This window comes from Plecotus auritus, assembly GCF_963455305.1.
Source record: "Plecotus auritus genome assembly, chromosome: 4".
Classification (NCBI taxonomy): domain Eukaryota; kingdom Metazoa; phylum Chordata; class Mammalia; order Chiroptera; family Vespertilionidae; genus Plecotus; species Plecotus auritus.
The window spans coordinates 130,777,707-130,801,373 of record NC_137775.1 but is presented as its reverse complement, the minus strand read 5'-3'; the positions used below and the strand labels follow the sequence as shown (position 1 = coordinate 130,801,373).

The 23,667-nt window shown below is 41.5% G+C and overlaps 1 protein-coding gene across 1 annotated transcript in view; it reads right to left on the bottom strand.

Moving 5' to 3' along the window:
* The window catches only part of EXOC4 (exocyst complex component 4), a 771,568-nt gene that overhangs the window by 60,798 nt on the left and 687,103 nt on the right, over nucleotides 1–23,667 (bottom strand). Inside the window, exon 15 of the mRNA XM_080666468.1 lies at nucleotides 10,643–10,784. Within this exon, the coding sequence (XP_080522594.1) occupies nucleotides 10,643–10,784 (142 nt within the window). The remainder of the gene's footprint in view (nucleotides 1–10,642; nucleotides 10,785–23,667) is intronic.

Here is a 23,667-nt window from a genome sequence, read left to right as displayed (position 1 = left end):
CTTCGACCTCCTCCACCCCCTCTTCATTTCTTTTTGGTAGATATCAGTAACTGCCAGAGATGTTTGAGGTGCGTGAGAATTGCCTACTTCATTACCTTTGTATTATATTGAAATGAAAAGCAAGTTTCAGTCTAAATGCCACACACATAGGAATTTATTTTAAAAACAGAAACACCATCCATAGTTCACACAGGCCATTCTCTGAGCTCACTGAAGTCCTAACTCTCTAATCTTTTGGATGCATGTATCTGATGCTCCTGGAGGGAGATATGGCACAATCCGGGTCAGGATTCTGTTACCCTTATAGTTGGCATCAGGTAACAAGAAATATTCCTAAACACATGGCTGCAAAAACCTTGGGCATTTATTCCCAGCGATGTAAACACAGACTTGACTGCCATCTTTCCTTTTAAGTCAGGTTTACTGAGAAATAATTTTTTTAAAAATATATTTTATTGATATTTTACAGAGAGGAAGGGAGAGGGATAGAGAGCTAGAAACATCAATGAGAGAGGAACATCGATCAGCTGCCTCCTGCACACCTCCCACTGGGGATGTGCCCGCAACCAAGGTACATGCCCTTGACCGGAATCGAACCCGGGACCCTTGAGTCCGCAGGCCAATGTTCTATCCACTGAGCCAAACCGGTTTCGGCGAGAAATAATTTATAAGCAGGAAAATTCACCCTATTTAGGGTACTATTCTGTGAGTTTTGAGAAATGCATACAGTTGTATAAGCACCACCATAATCATTATAGAATAGTCTATAATCTATTTTGAGCTAAGTTGTGTATAGTACGTGTTATATTCTTATCACCTGTTCATGCAAGGGAGTCCAAATATCTTGACTACCAGTTCATTTTCATGATGGGGACTCATCTTAACAGCTGCTAAGCAACTCATGACTAATTGCACCAATAAAAGCTCATTCTGACATTCATGTGCTAACTGGCAAAATGTACAGTTTTGATCAAGATACCAGTAAGTGCACTGGTCACAGATCCCTCTAGAATCCGATTTTCTGATATAGTGAAAGTCAATCAACCCTGGAGGATTAATGATGAGGGAAATTGATTGGCACTGTGGTTGAAATTTAAACTAAGCAGCTCTTAATTGAAAATAAAATGAAGCCATCAATGCTAAGTATTTTTATAATAAATTATAAATATTATAACCCAGACAATGGGAAGACCAGGGACAAAGGCCTGTGTGAATGGAGGGTAGTTTCAGGGGGTAATGAGCTGCTCTTTCCAGTACACACAGATCACAGGACAGAGCATGAGGTGAGCTTGGGGAGATGGGCAGGGCCAGGTCGTCATGGGCTTTGGAGGCCATCTGAGGACTTTGGACTTTGAGAAGCCATAGGGAGCCTTAGGAGGATTTTAGGAGGTGAAATGATATCATTGGATATGAGCTTCGGCAAGATCACTCTGGCACAGGATGAAGGGTGGATTGATGGTGGAGTGTGCAAGAAACTGGAAGTAGAGAGACTACTTATGATATTGTTACAGATTGGAGGTGAGAGCTTATGAGATCCTGAGGTGAGGGGCGGAGAAGAGAGATAAACACTGTTTTAAGGTACCATCTTCTTCTCCCAAAATGGCCAGAGATGAAAAAGAAATTAAAGTAGTCATTGACAAATGTCAAACTTTAAAAAAGTGTTTGTTTTTTTCCCCTTTTCTTTTGAATTCTGGCATGCTATTGCTGACCTTAATATGCCTTTGGCATTATGGTTTTCTGCAAATATTGTTGATTACACAGCAGGATGGTTGATTTTCAGAAAGTGCACACTTAGGATCCCAACAGTGACAGGCGGTGGCTCTTGAACCCACTTGGATTCCTGCTGATGGTGAGAGAATCAGCTGATAAAGGTGACATTCTTTGCATCTTGGACTCAAATGGCAACCTAATTTTCTTCTTATAACATTCAAATAGGAGAAAATACTGAACAATATTTTATGGCCTCACCATGTCTTTCATTTCTTGGGGGTGTCATTTGCCTTATTTTTCAAACTTTGGAAAGGTACTGTTTAGTGGTTAAGTGTGACCTACAGTGACACAGGTAAACTGTCAAATGCTGTTTGGATGGGTTCTTCAAAACAGAACCTGTTGGATTTGAGGACCCTTTAAAATCGAACTTTAACAATAGTAAAGAAAAATATGGACTATGGATATAAAAATTGGGGGAAATAAGAAAAAAATTTGCATTTGAAGTTGTTCTGGAGTTCTTGCTAGCATTTCCCATTTCTTTTTTTTTTTCTTTTCTATCTATGCTTTTACTAGTGTCTTCTTGGGTAAAAATGCCAGAGGTAGTGCTTTCCAGCCACCTTTTCATTGTGCCAGTTCTGGACAACAGGTCCTAAGCTCTAATTCTTTCTTAGCAGGAAAGAAAAGAACAAACACGAGCTGATTATGATCACAAGGATGATGTTGGCCATGCAGCACCTCTGTATCTTTCAAATACATGTAGTGGACTACTGAGTGAAAACAGAATCTCAAAATCAATTCAACAGGTTTTATTTGGGGAAACAGCACGTATTTTATCTGGGTTTGGTCTCAAACCAGCTAATTCTCAAGAGTGACTGATGTTTTTATTGAGCAACTATTATACAGTGGGACTCTTCCTGATTCTGGGGCCAGCACAGTGAACAAGACTCACATGTTTCCTGTCTTCCGGGAGCTAACTGTCTCTTCCCACTGTGGGCACCTTGCATTCTGCTCTATTTTAGCATTATCATACTACAGTATAAGGATTTGCTTGAGATATGTCTTATTCATTTTGTAAACTGATTATCATCACCGATGGTAAAAATAAAATACAAAGCTTAGTACTGTGACAAGAAATGAATAAAATGTGTGAACATTCACTATCGAAGCCACACATGAGGTGTTCTATTCAGTTTTATAGACCACTAGAGGCCCGGTGCATGAAATTCATGCACGGGGTGTGTGTCCCTCAGCCCAGCCTGCACCCTCTCCAATCTGGGACCCCTCGAGGGATGTCCGACTGCCCGTTTAGGCCCGATCCCACACGGGGATCGGGCCTAAACGGGCAGTCGGACATCCCTCTCACAATCCAGGACTGTTGGCTCCTAACTGCTCGCCTGCCTGCCTTCCTGATTGCCCCTAACCGCTTCTGCCTGCCAGCCTGATCACCCCCTAACCACTCCCCTGCCAGCCTGATTGATGCCTAACTGCTCCCCTGCCAGCCTGTTTTCCCCTAACTGCCCTCCCCTGCAGGCCTGGGTCCTCCCCAACTGCCCTCCCCTGCAGGCCTGGTCACCCCTACCTGCCCTCCCCTGCAGGCCTTGTCCTCCCAACTGCTCTCCCCTGCAGGCCTGGTCCCCCCCCAACTGCTATCCCCTGCAGGCCTGGTCCCCCCCAACTGCTCTCCCCTGCAGACCTGGGTCCCTCCCAACTGCTTTTTCCTGCAGGCCTGGTTGCCCCCAACTTTCCTCCTCTGCCGGCCTGGTCATCCCAAACTGACCTCCCCTGCAGGCTTGATCGCCCCCAACTGCCCTCCCTTGCAGGCCTGGTCCCTCCCAACTGCCCTCCCCTTCTGGCCTGATTGCCCACAACTGCTCTCCCTTGCAGGCCTGGCCCCTCCCAACTGACCTCCCTTGCTGGCCATCTTCTGGTGGCCATCTTGTGTCCACATGGGGGCAGGATCTTTGACCACATGGGGGCAGCCATCTTGTGTGTTGGAGTGATGGTTAATCTGCATATTACTCTTTTATTAGATAGGATAGAGGCCTGGTGCATGGGTGGGGGCCAGCTGGTTTGCCCTGAAGGGTGTCCCGGATCAGGGTGGGGGTTCCCTTGGGGCGTGGGGCGGCCTGGGCGAGGGGCCTGTGGTGGTTTGCAGGCCGGCCACGCCCCCTGGCGACCCAAGTGGAGGCCCTGGTATCTGGAGTTTATGTATCTTCTACAATTGAAACTTTGTAGCCTGGAGCAGAGCCAGGCCTTCTGCTTGCTCCATGGCGGCAGCCATTTCTACTGGGATTTATGTATCTTCTATAATTGAAACTTTGTAGCCTTAAGCGGAGGCCTGGGCCAGCCAGGGTGTGCGGAAAGCTTGGCTTCCTCCATCGCCGGGGGCAACCCTAGCCTCCTGCTCTTTCCAGCTCCGTGGCTGCTGCCATTTCTGTTTGGACTTATGTATCTTCTATCATTGAAACTTTGTAGCCTTGAGTGGAGGCCTAGACCTGCAAGGGCAGGCAGAAAGCTTGGCTTCCTCCATTGCTGGGGAAACCCAAGCCTCCCTCCTGCTCTCTGTGGCCGTAGCCATCTTGGTTGGGTTTATTTGCATATTTGCTCCTGATTGGCTGGTGGGCGTGACTTGTGGGTGTAGCGGAGTGATGGTTAATTTGCATATTACTCTTTTATTAGATAGGATACTTTAAAGAAACAAAGACAAATGGAGCATATGCATGAGAAAGCAACCTGAATGTTGGAATCATGTTATATGAGGAGGTGAAGACATTCAACTTAGAAAAAGACAAACATGTTTAGTGTTCACAGTAAAAGTCAAGGAAAGAAAATTCTTCATCCAGGACTCTAAAACTCAGCATTGTTGTTATTTATTTTTAAAATGACCTTCTTCTGTTTTTAGACTAATGTTGAAGGAGATATAGCAGTGGATGTTACAGCACCAAATGGTTCCTTGTAGAGTTAATAAATAATGACTAAAACATGTTCAGCATTATAGAATAGTACTGCCAAGATGTAGAAAAACAAAAAGGGCAGAATAGAGGTTAAGGATTTAAAAGATTTTACTCAAACGTGTTGTAAACATCCCACCTGGAATTAACTACACAACAAGCAGATAATTCTAAATGTAGAACACATCATGCGCCTGCACAATCAATAGCATAATTCCAGGAGCGGTGATAGTAATGAATTCGATGTTCTCTTGTTTTTCTGTCTGACCCAGGTAAAAGAGACATCAGAATGTTACTGGTGGTTTCTTTCTTTTATGCCTATTGCATTTGCTTACTCATAGAAAACACCTGTCATGCTACAAATAAATAGCAAACAAATATAAATCTTATTGTAAGTCAAATAAGAATATCTATAAGAAAAGCCTTATTTCTGGACAGCTGAATGTAAGAAATAAGTTCAGGTTGGAACCAAGATGGTGGCATAGGTAAACGCTGGTACTCGCCATCTCCCACAACCACGTCAAAATTGCAACTAAAATACAGAACAACCATCATGCAGAACCACCTAAGAGCTGGCTGATTGTCCATCCTAAAACTAGAGAAGTAAAGAAAGTACATCAAGACTTGTAGGAGGGGCGGAGGCATGCCGCTGTGGAGGCCTCACGTGAGAAGCAAGGGGTCCCAGCCTCACACCAGACTTCCAGAGCTGGGAAGAGAAGTCCCTGTAACTTTGGACTATAAAAACCAGCGAGGATTGTGGCTGAGTGACATGGAGGCTGCTGGACACCCAGGCAGTCCCTCTTAGAGGCCAGCACATGAACTTAAATGGTCCTGCTTCCTCTGAGCTCCAGTGCTGGGGCAATGCTCGGGGGCAGGGTAAGGGGTGCCAGACACATACAGGGGGGAACTGAATTGTCTGGCATCGTGGCAGGAACTTGAAGATGGCTTTTTCCCAGACAGGGGCAGGAACTTGGAGATGGCTTTCTCCCAGATGGCTTTCTCTCGCAGGGGTCTTTGTTCTTGTGCTGGGACCTCCCCTGTCGCAAAGCTGACTGGGGCCATATCTGAGTTTCCATAGTGTGGTCCACACTGTTCATTCTGCCCTGGTGATTCCCTGAGACCCAGCCCCATCCAATTTGCAGCCAACCCAAACTATTTGCAATAGCTTTTCCATATGAATGGCATGTCCTGGCTCAGGCTTCAGACTTTCCAAAAATTTCTTAAACAAGCAGCAGCTGGCATCAGCATGCCCCAAATCTACCAGTAAAAGGCCCAAGACTAGGCAGTAGCACCAGCCTGCCTTGCTTCACAGCTGGGTCTCAGCTGGGCACTTTCAAGCTCAATACAAATAGCAGCCAGCTGCAGATCTCTCTGTAGCTCTTGCCTGGTGGTCCCAGGTGATGGCTGACTGCATATCCTGGGAGACCCCAGAGCCAGTGCACTGGGTGGACAGCTTTAGACCACACCAGATTACAACTCTACACATTCACATGCAACACACCTAAGGGACAGATTCAGTGAGCATCAAAGCCCCACTGAAGCAGGTCCTACTCCATACGGGTATCTCTGTAAAGCAGCTCTTCCACCTTAGGCACAGCCAACTGGCCTGGAGGACAATTCCTCCCAGTGATGCCAACAGCAATCAAGACTCAAGTACAGTAAGACTATGCACACAGCCCACACAGGGGCGCACCTAGAGTGCCCCCAGTTCAGGTGACTGGGCAGCCTGAGCCAGTGGACCCTATAGGACACCTGCTACACAAGGCCACTCTAACAAATCCAGGAAACATAGCAGCTTTACCTAATATATAGAAACAAACATAGGGAAGTAGCCAAAATGAGGAGACAAAGAACCATGTCACAAATGAAAGAAATGGAAGCAAGCAAACTACTGGATACAGAGTTTAAAACAATGGTTATAAGGTTATTCAAGGATCTTAATGAGAGCTTCAAGGGACTCAGTGAGACTTTCAAGGATCCTAGTGAGAATTTCAAAGACATGAAAAAGGACAAGTCAGAAGTTAAGCATACACTAACTGAAATAAAGAATAATTTACAGGGATTAAACAGTAGAGGATATTGACAATCAAATAAAGGATTTGGAATATGTGGAAGCAAAAACACTCAATCAGAAGAGCAAAAAGCAAAAAGAAAAAAAAATGAAGATAGTGTAAGGAGCCTCTGGGACAACTTCAAGCATACCAACATTCATGTTATGGGGGTGCCAGAAGGAGAAGAGAGAGCAAGATATTGAAAACCTATTTGAAGAAATAATGACAGAAAATTTCCCCTACCTGGTGAAAGAAATAAGACTTACAAGTCCAGGAAGCACAGAGAGTCCCCCCACAAGAGGAACCCAAAGAGGCCCACACCAAGACACATCGTAATTAAAATGCCAAGCACTAAAGACAAAGAGAATCTTAAAAGCAGCAAGAGAAAAGCAGTTAGTTACTTATAAGGGCGAGTTCATACAACTATCAGCTGGTTTCTCAACAGAAACTTTGTAGGCCAGATAGGAGTGGTAAGAAATATTCAAAGTGATGAATAGCAGGGACCTACAACCAAAATTACTCTACCCAGCAAAGTTATCATATAGAATTAAAGGTCAGATAAAGAGCTTCACAGACAAGAAAAAGATAAAGGTATTCATCACCACCAAACCAGTATTACATGAAATGTTGAAGGGTATTCTTTAGGAAGGGAAAGAGGAAGATGAAGAGGATGAAAAAGAAGAAGAAAAAATACGAACAATAATATGGTAATAAATACATATCTATCAACAATAGAATCTAAAAATCAGAATAAAGGAACAAGGAATCTATTGAACAAAATAAAATAGTGAATAAAATAGAATCAGAGGCATGGAAACATGGAACACACTGACGAATCTCAAAGGGAACGGGGGAGGGGAGGCGGGAAGAGACTAACCAAAGATCTTATACTAGTATATATATATGCATTACCTATGAATACAGACAGTAGAGTGGTGAAGACCCAGGGTGGGGCAGGAACTGGATGGAGGAGAGCAATGGGGGGGGGGGGGAAAGAGGGACATCTGTAATACTCTCAACAATAAAGATTATTTTAAAGAAGAATTAAGTTCAGAAATAATGCTAAAATAGACTCCAAATCTGTGATGCTCCTTGTCTTGTTCCACTCACAGGTGCTCACAAGCAATAAAAAAGTAACTCACTGAACAAGATAATGAAGAATAAAAAAAGCAAGTGTCATACAAAAGAAGTGACATTAACAAGACATTATCATTTAGGCTTTACCTGGGCACACTGAAAGATATCCAAGTTCTAACTAGAGTCTAAACTGGAGTATGAACCAAAATCCTATTTACATTTAAAAATCTAAATCTAGTAAAAACTCCAAAAGAAAAAAAAATCCATCAACTTTAAACAATGTCTCCTAGTCATCTAGAAGAAAATGTATTACTATACACTCTCTAATCCTAAGATTTCTGATCCTGAAGTTTCAAGTCTATATCCAACTGCCTATTTGACATTCTACCTAGATGACTACTAAGCATCTTCACCTGAACATCTCCAAAATGGAATTCTTGATTTCCACCTCTCACTCAACCTGTTTCCTCCCTTGGTCTTTCTCACCTCCATCAAAATGGCTTTGGCATCCACACAACTGCTGCAGTCCCAAAGCTGGTGTTTCTCCTTGAGTCCTTTTTCCCTCACTGCTTCCAGTCCCTGGGCCCAATCTGATCTATTAACAAGTTCTATCGACTCTACCTTCAGAATGTGTCTCAAGTCCAACATTCTCACATTCCCACCTCCGTCATGCTGGTGCTCATAACTGGTTTCAACTGGTCACTGTACTTCCATTCATACCTCTCCCTGAAATTCCTTTTCCATTTATAGCCAAAGTGATCTTTTAAAAATGTGACTGGATATCTTGACTTATTTAGCTTTGCATGATATTCTCAAAATCCATCCATGTTGTTGCAAATGGCAGCATTTCATTTTTTTCTTATGGCTGAGTAGTATTCCATTGTATATATGTACCACATTTTTACCCAATCATAAACATGCTAAGTGAAACAACTCAGACAGAAAAAGTAAAGAAATATATGTGGGATATAAAACTGAGAGTAAGAAATGAACAAACAAGAAAAACAAACAGAAACTCATAGGCACAGGCAATAGTATAGTGATTACCAGAGGGAAGGGGTTGGTGGGATAGTGAAGGATAAAAGGGGTCAAATACATGGTGACAGAAAAAGACTGGACTTTGGGTGGCAAATGCATAATACAACATACAGATGATGTATCACAGAAATGTACTCTTGAGACCTATATAATTGTATTAACCAATGTCACCCCAATAAATTTAATTTTTTAAAAATTGAAAAAACAGTGAATGAATGATTAATGAATGAACATGTCTCCCCTGCTTAAAAACCTCGTATGGCTTCTTAATGCACTTGAAATAAAATGTGAACTGTTCACTTGGTCTCTAAGACCCTATAATGTGTCAGGCTCCATGACCCCACATAACCAGGCTCCAGCCGGCTCCTTTACCTACCCTTTCACTCCACCGCCTCCTCCCCTTTTTCCCTGGGACACAATCAGCTGAACTCTCTCTTCCAACCCTGATTTTGTCTCAGGACCTTGTGAGTGTTTCTCCCTCAGAGAGTCTGAAACCCTTTCCCCTAGGTCTTTGTACAGATGGCTCTTTCCTGTTACCTTGTCACATTTTCTCTGCCCACTCTAAAAAACAAGCAAACACAAAACTCCTACTTTCTCATCCACCACAGCCATTCCCTGCACTGCCCAGGATGACAGCGCTGGCCACAGGGAGGCGCTGGAGCACTGGGAACATGACTAGTCCAATGTTCAATGTGACGTGAGTGTAAAATCTGCAGATTGCGAAGGCTTGGGACAAAAAATACAAAATGTCTCATTTATAATGTTTATGTTAATTACATGTTGAAATGATATTTTGGTTATACTGGGTTAAAATATGTTATAATTTACACAATTATAAATTATATTCTTTTTTCAAATGTGACTTTTAGAAAATTTAAATTATCTATTTGGGTCACATGTAGCTCACTTTATATTTCTATTGGATAGCACTGCTCGATTCCATTTTGCCATTTTATTGTTTTAGTTGCTCTTATCTGAAATCATCTTTTTTTTTTTACTCATTGGCTATTTTTTCCCGTTAGAATGTAATTCCAGGAGAGTAGGGACATTTGGTGTTTTTCCATTGCTATAACCCAACTTTTAGAACACTACCTGGCACAAAGAAGGCACTCAATAAATATTTATTATATGAGTGAATCAACAAGTAAAGGCTCCCTAGTCTTTTCCTCCTGGCATTTCCATATGTGTAATAACAGCAGTTATCAAAGTACTCAGACTATTCTACCCTGCAGGGGAAGGAACAAGAGGCCAGTATTTTCATGAATTATTATTTTAACTTACTCTCTTTTATTGGGTTTTAAGATCTTGAAGGAAGAGACCATCATTCCTGAATCTCTATACTGCCTTCTTGATCAGCAGAACACTTTAGTAAAAACATCAGTGACAATAAAATCACCATAATCACAAGGCTATCACATTTTGCATCCTCACTATGTAGCAGACATTGTATTAATTATGTCATTTATAAAATCTACAAGTTAGGAATTCTTGTTTCCATTTTTAGGATGAGGAAACTGAGGGTTAGTAAATGTAATTAACTGTCTTAAGATCAAGTAGCCATCTGGTATAGACATTCAAATCCAGGTCATTCTGATATCACAAGCCTTGCAAACTCTGAATCACAGTGTTCACAATACAACATGCGCTCAAAAAACTGCAGAGTGGCTGAATAATGCTACAAATCACTTCCAGTGTGGAAAAAGAACAACACTGATGATAATCAAAAATTATGGTGATATTTTCCAGAAAAAAGCAAGTGATTTATGACCCACGGTGGGTTTCAATCTTGGCATCTTGTGGGTGGCCGAGTCATACCTGACTTCCAGATGCAGCACCAGCAGGCAGCGGTCGGCCATGTCCTGGAAAGATCTGGCAAGCTCACTCAGGGTCTGCATGATCTGCTCCGACACCGGGGGCAGATCCATGTTTGTGTGACCATCTTGAGCAGGAGAAAGCACTGGAGAGAGGGAGGGAGGGAGGACAAAATACCAATCATTTCACTACATGCCTACTGGGTTTTGAAATGACATGCTATTTTGTTGTTCATCATGTTGTTTTTACCAATTTGGCTAACGCTAGTGTTGGCGGCATTAGACATCCAAGACAGGATAGACTATTTCTGTCCTTGATTAAACACAGAAGCCCAGATGATTGAATCTGTTTGCAGAATGACAAAAAACAGACCTTCAGAGTTGGAAGTGACCTCAACAGTCATCTGGCCCAACCACATGGTCTATGCTGTGTCATTTACACATCTGCAGGTGGCTGTTCACTTTCGGGTTGCACACCCACACAAATGATTGTGAAAGGACGTTCAACACCTTCTGAGGCAGCCGAGCCAATCTCTGAAAGATCTGACCATCCTACATCAAGTCATATCTGTCTACCCTGATCCTGCCAACTTTGCAGTCATTCTCATATGTGTCAGCACTTCAAATATTAAAGACATCGACTTTGGTTTCCTTGAAGTCTTCCCTTTTCCAGGCTAAATGTCCCCTGTTTTTTCAACTATTCTTTAAATAAATGAATTGAATAATTTTACAGTTCTCATACTTCACCAATAGAAATATCCTGGTTATTCTGTATCTCCCTTGAAACATGGAATGCAGGACCACACACAATAAATACTGCAGAGGGGAAAAAAAAATACAGAGGGGTCTGGTCTGTCTAGAGAGAGCTATCTACTCCTTCGTTCCAGATGCCATGCTGCTTGCACGTAAGGCTAAGGTGTTCAGGGGGCGGGGCCGTGATTTTATGTTCCACTTGAACTCATATAGAGCTCATAGTCAACTAAAAGTCCTACAAAGGTCTTTTTGGAAAATTTTGTAAAGCTAACTTCTATATCTTTCCCAAGTAATTGACACAATATTCAATAGCACTTGGACATTGCCTTCAGGAAAAGACTGAGCAGCAGAAATGTGAACTACATCTGTTTATGTCTAGGTTTCTGTTATGTACCCAGTTTCCCACAATTTCTCAAAGGCTGACAACGGTAATTTTGCAATTCATTCAAGAGATCCTTTAGTTCTCTAGAGCTTCAAAGACTGGCCCTGAGTCCTGTCCCCACTACTTACTATGAGACCAAGAGGTAATTACTCAAATTCTGTCACCCTGTTTCTATTTCTATAAAATGGAGATAATAGTACCTACAGCATGAGGTTGTTGGGAGTATTGAATAGATTAATGTAGATAAAACTCTTTGACCAACAGCACATAAAACTCACTTAATATTAACATAAATAATTAACACAAATAATAAGTATGCATTAGCATTTGATTTGTCCAGGTTAAGAAGCTTAATTATAGCAACAAGTTACTTAAAAGATAATTCTATCCATCTTGAAGTCTAATTTCAATTTATCAATTATTTTTGCTTTTCCATTTGAAAATTCTTTTCCTTATTGGAGGATGCAATGTCCTTTGGATGTGGCCAGGCATTACTGACCAAACGCCAGGAGGTGTTCACCTTGGAGGGTAGGGAGTCAACATCTAGCTGCAGCTGCATCTACAGTTATGGGCTGTCAGGGCTGCGTTGATGCCTAGACTCTGGCCAAGCCCAGAGAAGGGACCAGAGAGATAGTCAAGACTTATAAGGAGAGTTCTTCCCTATGCAACCATACTTTAATAAAGTATCACAGCAAACATGAAAAAAAGACTCTGTTTAAAGGAACTGATGTGTAAGGAGGAAGGGAGTATAACGATGTAGACTTCAAATTATTACCAGTCTTGGCATCATCTAAGGTGAACAGAGCTCGATCTGCAGGAGGCTACATGTGAGGCAGTGCCACTCTTCGGTACTGTTAACATGATTTATGTTCTTTCATCACCAGGAGAGATCACCGCCTTCAGGTCTTCATTTGGCAGGTGGGGTGAAAGCAACCACAAGTAACAATGATGGAATATTTCAAAGCATTTTAGGGCTTTTGAGCTCCTGGATTCCTCTGTTGTGTGACACTAACTGTGGCAGAGAGAGCTACTATGTATCCATGAAAAGAGGTAGAAATCAGATCCTGAAGAAATCAGACTCATGGTCTGAGGTTCAAAGTTCTACAGTGGTTTCCCCTTATCAGCAGGGGACACATTCCAAGACCTCCAGTGGAGGCCTGAAACCGTGAATGGTACTCTACATAGACCTTGTTTTTTCCTATACATATACTGGTATAACCTTTTACTTAAAGGAAGCACTGTATAGCTTCTCTTTGGTATCCAAATCACCAGCATCTTCCACTCTTGTGTTTGGGGGCCATTATTAAGTAAAATTAGGGTGACTGGAACCAAGCACTATGACACCATGACAGCGGATTTGTAAGGGCTACTTACTAAGTGACTAATGGGAGGGCAGCACATACATTCGCTGAACAAAGGGATGAGTCACATCCCAGGCAGGACAGAAACGGGTGGCTGAGATTTCATCATGCTATTCAGAACAGTGTGCACTTTAAAACTTACTAGTATGAATTGTTTATTTCTGGAACTTTCTATTTAATACTTTTGGATTGCAGTTGCCTGCAGGTAATTGAAACTGTGAAAAGCAAAACCAGAGATAAGGGTGGATGGACTACTGTACTAATATCCCAAAGTCTATCAAAGGCATTATGGACAAATTCCACCAAGAAAGTAAAAAACAAACAAACAAACAAACAAAACAACAACAACAACAATTGCTTTATTATAGAAATATATAATTTCATTATGTGTAGCAACTGAACACTGCCAAACTGTGCCATTAAAAAAAACAAGCAGCTATGGCCAGTGTTGCTTAATAGGTAGAGCATCAGCTTGAGCATTGGAGGGTCAAGGTTTGATCCCCAGTCAAGGGGACGTGCCTGGGTTGCAGGTTCGATCCCTATCCCTGGTCGGGGGAGGAGTGGTATACAGGAGGACACCGATCATTGTATCTCTCCCACCTCAGTGTTTCTCTTTGTCTCCATTTCCCTCTCTCCTCCCTTCCACTCTCTCTAAAAATCAATGGAACAAATATCCTCACTTCTTTGGTGAGGATTTAAAAACAAAAACAAAAAAGACAAGTACAGTAAGTTAATGGCAAGATAAAACTTGCAACGAGTGAGGTAAAAACAGTTTAGATAGCAGCACACTGCACATTTCGCTTGACTGTAATCTATAGCAAAAAGATAACACTTTAGTGAAGCAACATGAAAAATCATGCCCACAGTTCTACTGAAAAGCTGGCTTGTGAATTCTTGAGGGCTCACTGACGTTTACGAAGTTTTCTTAACAAGAAGGAGTACACTGAGCAAAGAAATGCTGAGAATGGCAAACAATGACAACACAAAGAACCAACGAGCTCTTAAATGTCAAATGGAAATCTATAAAAAAGCAAGGCTGACAGACTCTGCTGTTTGGGAGATTATAGTCAAGATAGGTTACCACACACACACACACACACACACACACACACACACACACACACACACGCACGCACTTGCACAAACCCTTTTAGAGGCTCCGTGGTTGTGTATTTATCTTGGGCATTGCTTCGTTTCGGCAGAACACATATTGTGGGCTTTAAAGCTATTAGTATTCGATCATTTTATTAAGATATGCACTTTGAGCTGTTTTTCTGATACTGGGGATGGGCCACATCAGATCGTTCACAACATGCTTTTTCCTCTTTTAGCCTTTGCATAAAAGCAGGCATCTCTGAGACTCCTAGCTAACCATCTGCATGGCAATATAGCTGGGCTTTCTATGCTGAACTGATTGGTTTATGAGGAAGCTGAATCTAGTCTCAGGGGCAAACCCTACTTATTAGATAAACTAACAGATATTTCCAGCTCTCCTTTGCTCATTCCACTAGAGACTCTGGAAATCTAGAAGTCTGTTTTCCCAGCTTAGCTTAGTAGCTAGAGGTGGCTATGTGTCACCGTATGGCCACTGATTCCCTAAGCAGATTTTTCTTTGGCAACTTGACCTAACTATGGGCTAATTCTGCATCTCATCTTTTGACAGGGAAATGAAACAATCCTAAAGCATGGATTGTTGCCACTAAAATTTTCTGGATTTTATGCTCAAAAGTGTCTTCAATACCACATGTCCATCCTTCCCTAGTGCTCGGCCAGCTCCTTTCCCTTTCTCAGCAACTTCCCCCAATTCATGTTGCTCTCCCAGACTCTTTGTCCTTCCTACTCTCCATGACTCCTCTCTTGAGGACCTCAGATTCTTATTAAGACTTCAAAAAAAATTGTCAGCACTTGCTTTCTCCATAGTCTTGCCTCCCATTAATTCTTCCATGTGCCATAACCTGATTTCTGCCTCTGACTCTTTGTTAAATAATTATTCCAAGGATCATCACCAATGATAGCCTATTGCCAACTCCATTGGGCATTTCCCAGTATTAATCTCATTCAACACGCAAAGGCCATTTCCTCCTTGAAATTCTGTTTTCTTTTGCCTCATATGGCACTCTATTACTTGGGGTGTCCTTTCACAGTTCTGACAACTCTTTTCATAGTTTCCTTCACTGGCTATTCTTCCTTTAGCCCACCCATAAATGCTGGTGTTCCCGAAGATTTTTTTCTATTGGTCACTCTCACGCTCTCACTTGTCATTCTGTCTGTTCTCTCTGAGCTCATCCATTTTCATGGTTTTTGCTATTATCTAAGAATTGATGATTCCTAAATTTTATTTGATCAACTGTTTGCCAGCTATCTTTACCAGTACATCCCACAGGCATCTCAAATGCAATGAGCTCGAAACTAAACTCATTATCCATCTCTACCATCTGCCCTTTATCCTGAATTCTCTATCAGTGGCATATCAACGTAGGAATCTCAGCTGCAAACATGAGAGTAATCAATTCTCTTCCCTCCCTCACTCCCCTCAACAAAGACTAATGTCTGCCCACTTTATTGCATGAATGTTTTCTTAATATATTTTGTCTTTTCTATATCTACTGTCATTTTCTTGGTTTAGCTCCATCTCTTCCATGGACTACTGGAAGAGTCTCCTGACTGATGTCTTTGCCTGTGCCTTGTCCCTACTTAATTCAATCCTCCATATTTGGTTAATTAAATGTGAGTGAGGCAGTTTTATTTATTTAAGACACACATTTGGCTATGTTAATTTTTTATAAAAATCAATTATTTTTTTAATTAAACAGAACAAGTGATTTAATTGGCCAACATAACAGGACAAATAATTCACATAATAACAGATTAATAAAGATTAGGAAAGAGAAGCAACGACTTCCCATTTACAGCTATAACTTTCCCCTTAGTTTCTTGAGTATATGCCAGGGACAGAGTAGGGATAGGGTAGCAGTTCATTATTGCTGGTTTCCCTGGCTATTCGAAATCTTGCAAAAGTATAGCTTAAAGTGATTCCGGTCAATCCTTACAGCCCAATCCCTATAAATTGGGTTGCCTTTAGAAGTCACTTTAATTTCATGAGGCCATCTTGCTGCAGCTGAGACTTGGGGGGTCTCTTCTTTTCTACTGACATAAAATCCCTGGCATATCAAACACCCAGCATCTCACAAGGAAAACCAACACACTAACTGTCATGAAGAAGCAATCAACGTAGGTCATTAGGATGTCTCAAGTGGTTCCACATCCTAATATTAACCAGACTGAAATCTGTTTAGGTCTTAAAATCAGTCAAAATTGGACTCATTCAGACCCAGAAGAGCATCTGTTTTCAAGGATGCAGCTGCTACACTTTTAATGGCAACTTACTGTGACTTGTTTAATTGATTCATATGAGGATGTCCTTGTGCATCTGCAATATTATCTAAAATTGTTATAATATTAACTTAGACTGGGATCAGCTGTCATCAAAGTGATACATTGAAAAGGGAAATATGGTTATCACAGCAGGAAAAGAAAGGTTAACTCTGCAAATTCAAACTCTTTAGAAGATGGAAAAAAGACAATGAGGAATGATCCACGAGATTTTCTCACTGGAAAATATTTCAGAAGATCACATTTTGGTGCAATCATTATTTCTGACTCCTCTTCCTATTTGTACAGAGAAATGACAGTCACTACAAAATGATCTCTGCTTCAACCTGGATAAAATTATTTAATTTCCAATCTTCAGTTTTCTAATTTAGAAAATTGTGGTAATAGCACCTTCCTAACTCTTAGAACAATGTGTTATTAGGTTTTGTAAATAATTTTGAGATCCTTTGATTTTGTTACCTGGATGACATTTTTTAAAAAGTGAGCATGGGAATCCTGAGTAGGCCTGTGACATTAAGAACTAATGGGGCTTACAGAGTCAATGGGGCTGTGACAGGAAACCCTCCATCTCACCTCTTTCCTCCTGTTAAATGCCTGTGGGATATGCTACTACCAAGCTCAACCCTGGGTTACAATGTAAGTGTTAGGCGCTATAAATTCACAGTTCCAAGGTGCAACTTCAGTGTCAGCTAGCTCTACCCTCAGCCTTCTTATTTCTCTGTACCACAATCCCTACTTTCTATTCATTCCCTTGAATTATTTGCAAACCTATAAAAGCTAACTTTCCTCCACCCCAGTGTTTTGTACACAGTAGGCACTTTATAAGTGTTTGTTAAATAAATTATATATAGATAGACCTACTATTTCTGGAACGGGTACACGATCTTCACATGCTGAAGTATCTACTATCTTATTAGCATCTAATTTGGATTTTCTTAGGATAGAGATGTCCTTTCCTCCTTATCTAAGTCAATGACTCCAAATTAAAATTTCATGGTGACACTTTTTGATCACTTTCTCTTTCCTGAGACACATTTTTAACACCCAGCTATTCTTTGCAAAAGTCCTAGCTGTAGCCAGTACTACCAAGCCATTTATTTAGACACTCCTCCCCATCCTCCAGTCTATAACCTCGTTTTCAGTTCTTTTGTTATGTTTCTACATAAGATGGACGTCATCTAAGAAACACATTTGGTGGCTTCTCTTTATTTTGCCTCCTATTTCAGAGGCAATGGTTCTTTTGTTCCCAGATAATAACTATTTCTTTCCAGCCCAGATTTCCTCAGAAATTCTGGGTTGAGCTAGCAAAGCCAATTGATTTTTGAAAGCCGAAGTGCCGACTCAGATTGTTCCTTGACCTACAGAATTAGGATTGCAAAGAATGGGAACACAGGACACATTATTCAGATTAGATCCCAGACATGCATCCAAGGGCATAGCCCGCGCTGGAAGTACAGCTACTCTCTCAGACACAACACCCATCAATGGAGCCCCTTCTGTCTAGGCTGTGCTGGGATGCTGCCCTGGAGGGGAGCTCTTTGCTCACTCTTACAGGGGAAGAAGGGCAAATGGAAGGAATTTTTAAAAAATTGGGCTGGGGAAAAGTAGATGAAATCCATTATCAAGAAGGAAAAAAGATAAGGATGGGGGAACTAGGGGTAAGGTGAAGCTGTCTTATTTATATTTGCTTTGCTTGGTTCTATTCACCTAATTGATAATGTATTGATGGTTAAAAAAAAATGCTTCCAGTGGCTCTAGGAGGCAAAGACCCACTTTCTTGTCCATGGGACTATTTGTTATTTAAATGACCATGTACTACACCTCCCCCTTATTACTCACAAGACTACGGGCAATACAGCTTCTTAACGTTCTCTGGGACATCTCCCTCCCATCCCTTTCTTTTTATCTTCTCCAAAATGTCGTTTCCCTAATGATAAAGAGTAACTCTTTGGGGAAGAACAGATACATTTGTCCCTCTCACTGCCCAGGTAATGACATCTTTATGAGAATGTATTATTATGAGGCAAACAAACAAACAAAAAACAACCAACAACAACAACAAAAAAACACACACAAAACCCAAAGATCACATTTTTATAAAGAACCTAACTTCAGGGATGCTGCTTAAGAGTAATTTTCATCTCCATGAAACCATTCTCTTTCCTGCAGCTTCCCAGATAAATAAAATGTATTCTTTTACTTTGTATTTCCTCTGGAACACATTTCTTAACAACTCTAAGCCTCGTTTTCTGCATTTATATGGTTATGTTGCTGTGAGGACTTGGCCCCTGGCAAGGTGCCCGCAGAGCTGGAGCCCGCCTTCTCACCTCTGCCTCCCTTTTGCGGCCAGAACACATTTCATCTCGCCCTGGATTTGCCTAAGCCAGCGATACTTGGTGCGTGGCAAGAATTTTTAAAACATTCCAACACCTGAATATTTGGTCAGGAACACTGACCTCTTTTCCCTTAGATTATAAAATAAAATAATGACAACAGCCAATACAACAACAGCCACCTGGTGTGAATGAATCAAAACTATACTTATTTTTTTTGGCAGATGGACAAAAAATATATTTTTTGGTGTGCTGCAGAATTTTAGAAATTAGTTTACATGTGCCATGAGATGGAAAGGTTGAAATCACTGGTAGAGTGTGAGATCCACGAGAACAAAAGCAATATGTTATTCTTCCTGGAGCCTTTCATAGCCTGTGGGTCTTCTTACACTCAGCAATAATGCCTGTTGAATCTAATCTTTAAGGACAAATCAAAGAATTTTATATCCTTTTTCCCCATTATATCTTCACACAATGCCTTTGACCTAACATCTTCCAAACAGTTCACTAGCCTGGAACATTATTCCACTTCGGGGTAGGAAACTAAGCTCCAGAAAGGCTACGAGCGTCGGAAACTGAAGAATGGTTCCAAATATTGACCCATGTGGTGGGAACAAAGGAGATCCGTGTGCGGCACACAATGAAAAGCAAAACAAAAATAAAAGCCGAGGTGAAAAGAATAGCTGTTTCCGTAGGCTACACAGGATAGGAGGCATTCTGAGCCGCCAGGATGGACGGGATGCAGCACTGTCCGCAGAGGGAAAACCACGTCCCGTTAATTAGGAACAGCTTGCTGGTAGGTAACCAGCCGCGCAGGCCCAGGGCCTCCGAGACGGTTGGCGTTAGGCTCCTACTCTGTACAGTGCAAACCAGCACAGACACGTGGTTTTCACACGTTGTGAGCAACAGTACAGACCTCAGCCTCTTTTGGACCTGGGGGGAAACATTAATATTGATTTTTCTTTTATTCCGAATAATCCTCACTGACGCTTCATAAAAACCTAATCATCTACTAAAAAGGTGTGTAGTGAGGCCAGATCAGCTCCTGCTGAAAAGGGAAGTTACTAGAAATGGGGGGGAAAGCTAACAAACAGCTCTGTCCTCCTGTGGAAACGCACTATTATGGAGCCGTATTAGATTTCCACTGGCTCGGTAAGCCTTTTGTGTTGCTGTAAAACCCGCTTCAAAGAGCATCTTAAAATGTTAACAAATACTTAACTCAATATTTCAGGTGAATAAGTGACACAGATGTAAGTTTTAACAGAATTTTAGAGGCAAAAATATTATATGGCAAAGAGATAACATTTATCCATGTTATTAAAACAGCAGCCTGCCAGCTTCAGCATTTGTAAACATCCCAGAGTCTTAGGGAGCGGCATAGTCACTGTGTAGATTAGAAACATTAGGCCCATTTAATAACGGAGAAACGGAACCCGCCAGAACAAAGCACGTTTTCCAACACAACACAGCAAGTAAGTGCCACATTCTTACAGGTCTTTCTTCCGTTTATCTTTTCGAGTTTCCTTGTGTCAGGCAGCAGCATCATTCAAAATTTACAGCCAAGTTAAGAATCATTACCTTCTTGACTGAGAGCAAGTACAACCTCACTTTTATCCTTTACCCCCAGAATGCCATGCAGTTCCTGCAACCAGCAGGTAACTATCAAGTACAGGGAACAAGAAGGAGACAGACATACCTGAGTTCGAATTCTGATTTTCTTATATAGCATTCGGGCGAACTTCCCTGTAACATTCTCCTGTAAAAGGAGGATCACCACACCTAACTCCCAGGATTATGAGGATTAAAGGAGAAAAGATATAAATGCTTAGAGTGGCGTTCAACATGCAAATGCTTAATATATGGCAATCACTATTACTACTACTTCTATTATTTATTCAATACAAATGTATTCAATAAATAAATAATAAAACCCCAATGTGTTTCTCCTCCATTTATAGCTTTAAGTGGGCTTTGGAACAATTAGCTCTGCACATTCAAGGGCAAAGCGTCATGTGCTACTGTGACTCAGAGCAAACGTTGCTGGAAGCCAATTCCAGCATGTCAGCAGGGCTGAATCATCTGGAAATGGCTGAGGGCATTTCCCCAAACCTGAAAAGGATGCACAAATTGATTGTTTGCTGCCAGACAGCTAAGGACATCTTAATTTACATGTCATTGCCTCCTACTGGCCAAACACCTGAACAGCCGTAGGCAATTTCTCCAATCTGACAATGGATTTTGTGTACTAAACCCTGGCCTTTGATGTATGTCTACTTTGCCTTAGGACAATTTGTGTTAATAAAAAGCAAGGGGTCCTGAGACAAGGGAGAACTTAGTTTCTTTAGCTAAGTCTTCTCTGACTCCCCATAATGCCTTCCAAAATTATGTTTCATCTCTGGACTCTTTAATAATTTACACACAGCGCTTCTCCAGATTCCTGAACCCTTCAAGATGCTGGATCAAGATCACCGGCATTAAAACGTGGCTGAATCCCAGAAGCCCTGGTCACTCTGACTCGATTGCTGTGTGGATAACACAGACAACCGACTTAGCTGGAAGACAGAGTGGACCTTGCCACGGAGGCTTGCTGTGTAGCTGGCACCGGCTGCCTTTGAGGCATGCTCGAAGAAACAGGCAGAATGAAGTTGCTACCATGTGGTCCAGGATTTACAGGTGGAAATCTGGCTAAGAGAATTGTTGGTCAGTGAGAACAGCATGCACTTCTCCAGTGTGTGGTGAAGGGAACAGTGGAGTCCTGCTCCTTTCGTCTTGCTGGTGACAGATACTCTGTGCAGGCTCAATTGATGAGTCGGTGCCAAACACATACTAACTAATGCCTTGTGAAGGTTAATAATATACAGCCATATTTCTGTCTTTATACATTAGTTACGCATGAATACAGTTCACACATCTATTCCAGTCTTGCTATGTAATCCCTAGAATAATTAACAGTTCATATAGATGCTTCCAGAATCAAGTTTCCTAAAAATCAAAAGATAGTCTTTTTTTTTTTTTTTTTATACCAGTTAAGGGTAAACTACACAGAAAAGCAATAATTTATCTCTCAGGTGATTCTATAATTTCAGGATATTGCCTCAAACTCTAAGTAATTTTCTTCCCCTGAGTAAAAAGATATGAGTGTTCTCATTAATTATGAATCCGATTTCCCTACCTATGACACATTTCTTTCGGACTGACTACCTATGTGTAGGCTCAGAAAGTGGATAAATCCTGACTCACCCTCTTTATATAACCTTGGGCAAACTGCTAAGCCTGTGAATTAGCAACAGCAACCTCTGCCTGAGAGGAACACTGTAAGAATTCAATGAGATGGCACAAGTAAAGCATTAGGACCATGCTCGGCACAGTAAGTGCTCAGTAAATCCGAGTCACTGCTGCTGGACCTCCTGGAGGACCTGGAAGACTGCAATGCCCTAGACTCATCTCATTCCTCAGGGAGACACCTTGCAAAGCACTGGAGCCCGGTGGGCTTAGCTGTTCACAGGGCTAATGAACAGGAAGGAAATAACATGTTGATTATTAAGACATTTACACTCTATAAAATCGTGACCTTTTGACCTTAAAATAAGGAATCACAAAAGTATGAGAACTACAGAATTCTGGAAATGGTGAAGACAAGCAGGAGAAAAACGGGACTAAGGGTGGCAGGTTTAAATGTTACCTTTTTATCTACAAAAGGGGAGGAAAAACCTTTCTCCACAGTTGCCAGTTTAAGAAAGGAGGTGGTATTTTAGGCAGGCATGAGGAAGTGGTAGTTTATATTAATATTGGTATTTATATTTATAATCAGCATCTGCTTTATGGTCACAGTTTATTCCCAACAGAGGCACTGTGAGGAGAGCAGAGAAGAAATACGCATGGGGGTGTGTCTATATGGTAGAGGAAGGGAGTCATGATTATGAAATCTATATAGCCGTGACATGTCGACCTGGAATGATAGGAATTATTTTCATTTGAGGAGACAGAAATTGTATTATAAATTATTTCAATACGCACATAAAGACACTGAAAGTCAGGACTTCTATTAAGGCTAAAACAGTTGAAATGGGATTATTTTGGAGAGATGTTTTTTATATTTACTACCATAGAAGTGGTGTTATTTTATTCACTTTCTTGGGAATATAGTCCCCTTGATAATACCCTAGGTTAAATTTAGTATAGAAAGTAAGACAGGAAAATACCTTATGCCCTTGTCTACTGTCAACTCAGCATCATCTGCAGCTACTGCCTGGGGAAGAGGAATATCTATATATAACGCATACATACTAGTACAATCTAGGAATATAGTTTCCTACTTCTTGCAGCAGGGTTTTGGGCTTAATTCTGGCAGTGAGACATGTCAGGCAGAAAGAAAGGAAGACGTTATTGTCCTTTGCGTGGTAGAAAGATGCTCGGGCAGAAGGCCCGGGAGGGAGCGCTGCGCGGGGCTTCTTCCTCGCAGCAGGTGGCGAACCCCTGGCGCATTTCCTCATTTCCTGTGAGCAGAAGCTAGTTTCCTTGCTCTTTGCTTCCATCCAACTGTTTTCTAAGCCCTTAAACAATTTTTAAAACATCTAATTCCATGTGTTAAATTCCTTCTTGCTTGAAAAACCTAAAAATGGTTTCTGTGTTCTGACTGAGCCTTGATGAATAAATATAACCTTCCAATCATGAGCTATTTCTGAGCTACAGCGACTCAGATCTCAGAGAACATCTGGAGCCGGAGGAGTGGGATGAAGGGTCGCTGAGGATGTGCCTCCTGGACACCTTACTCGCAGGCTCGCCTTCCGTCCCACATGCCCTCACC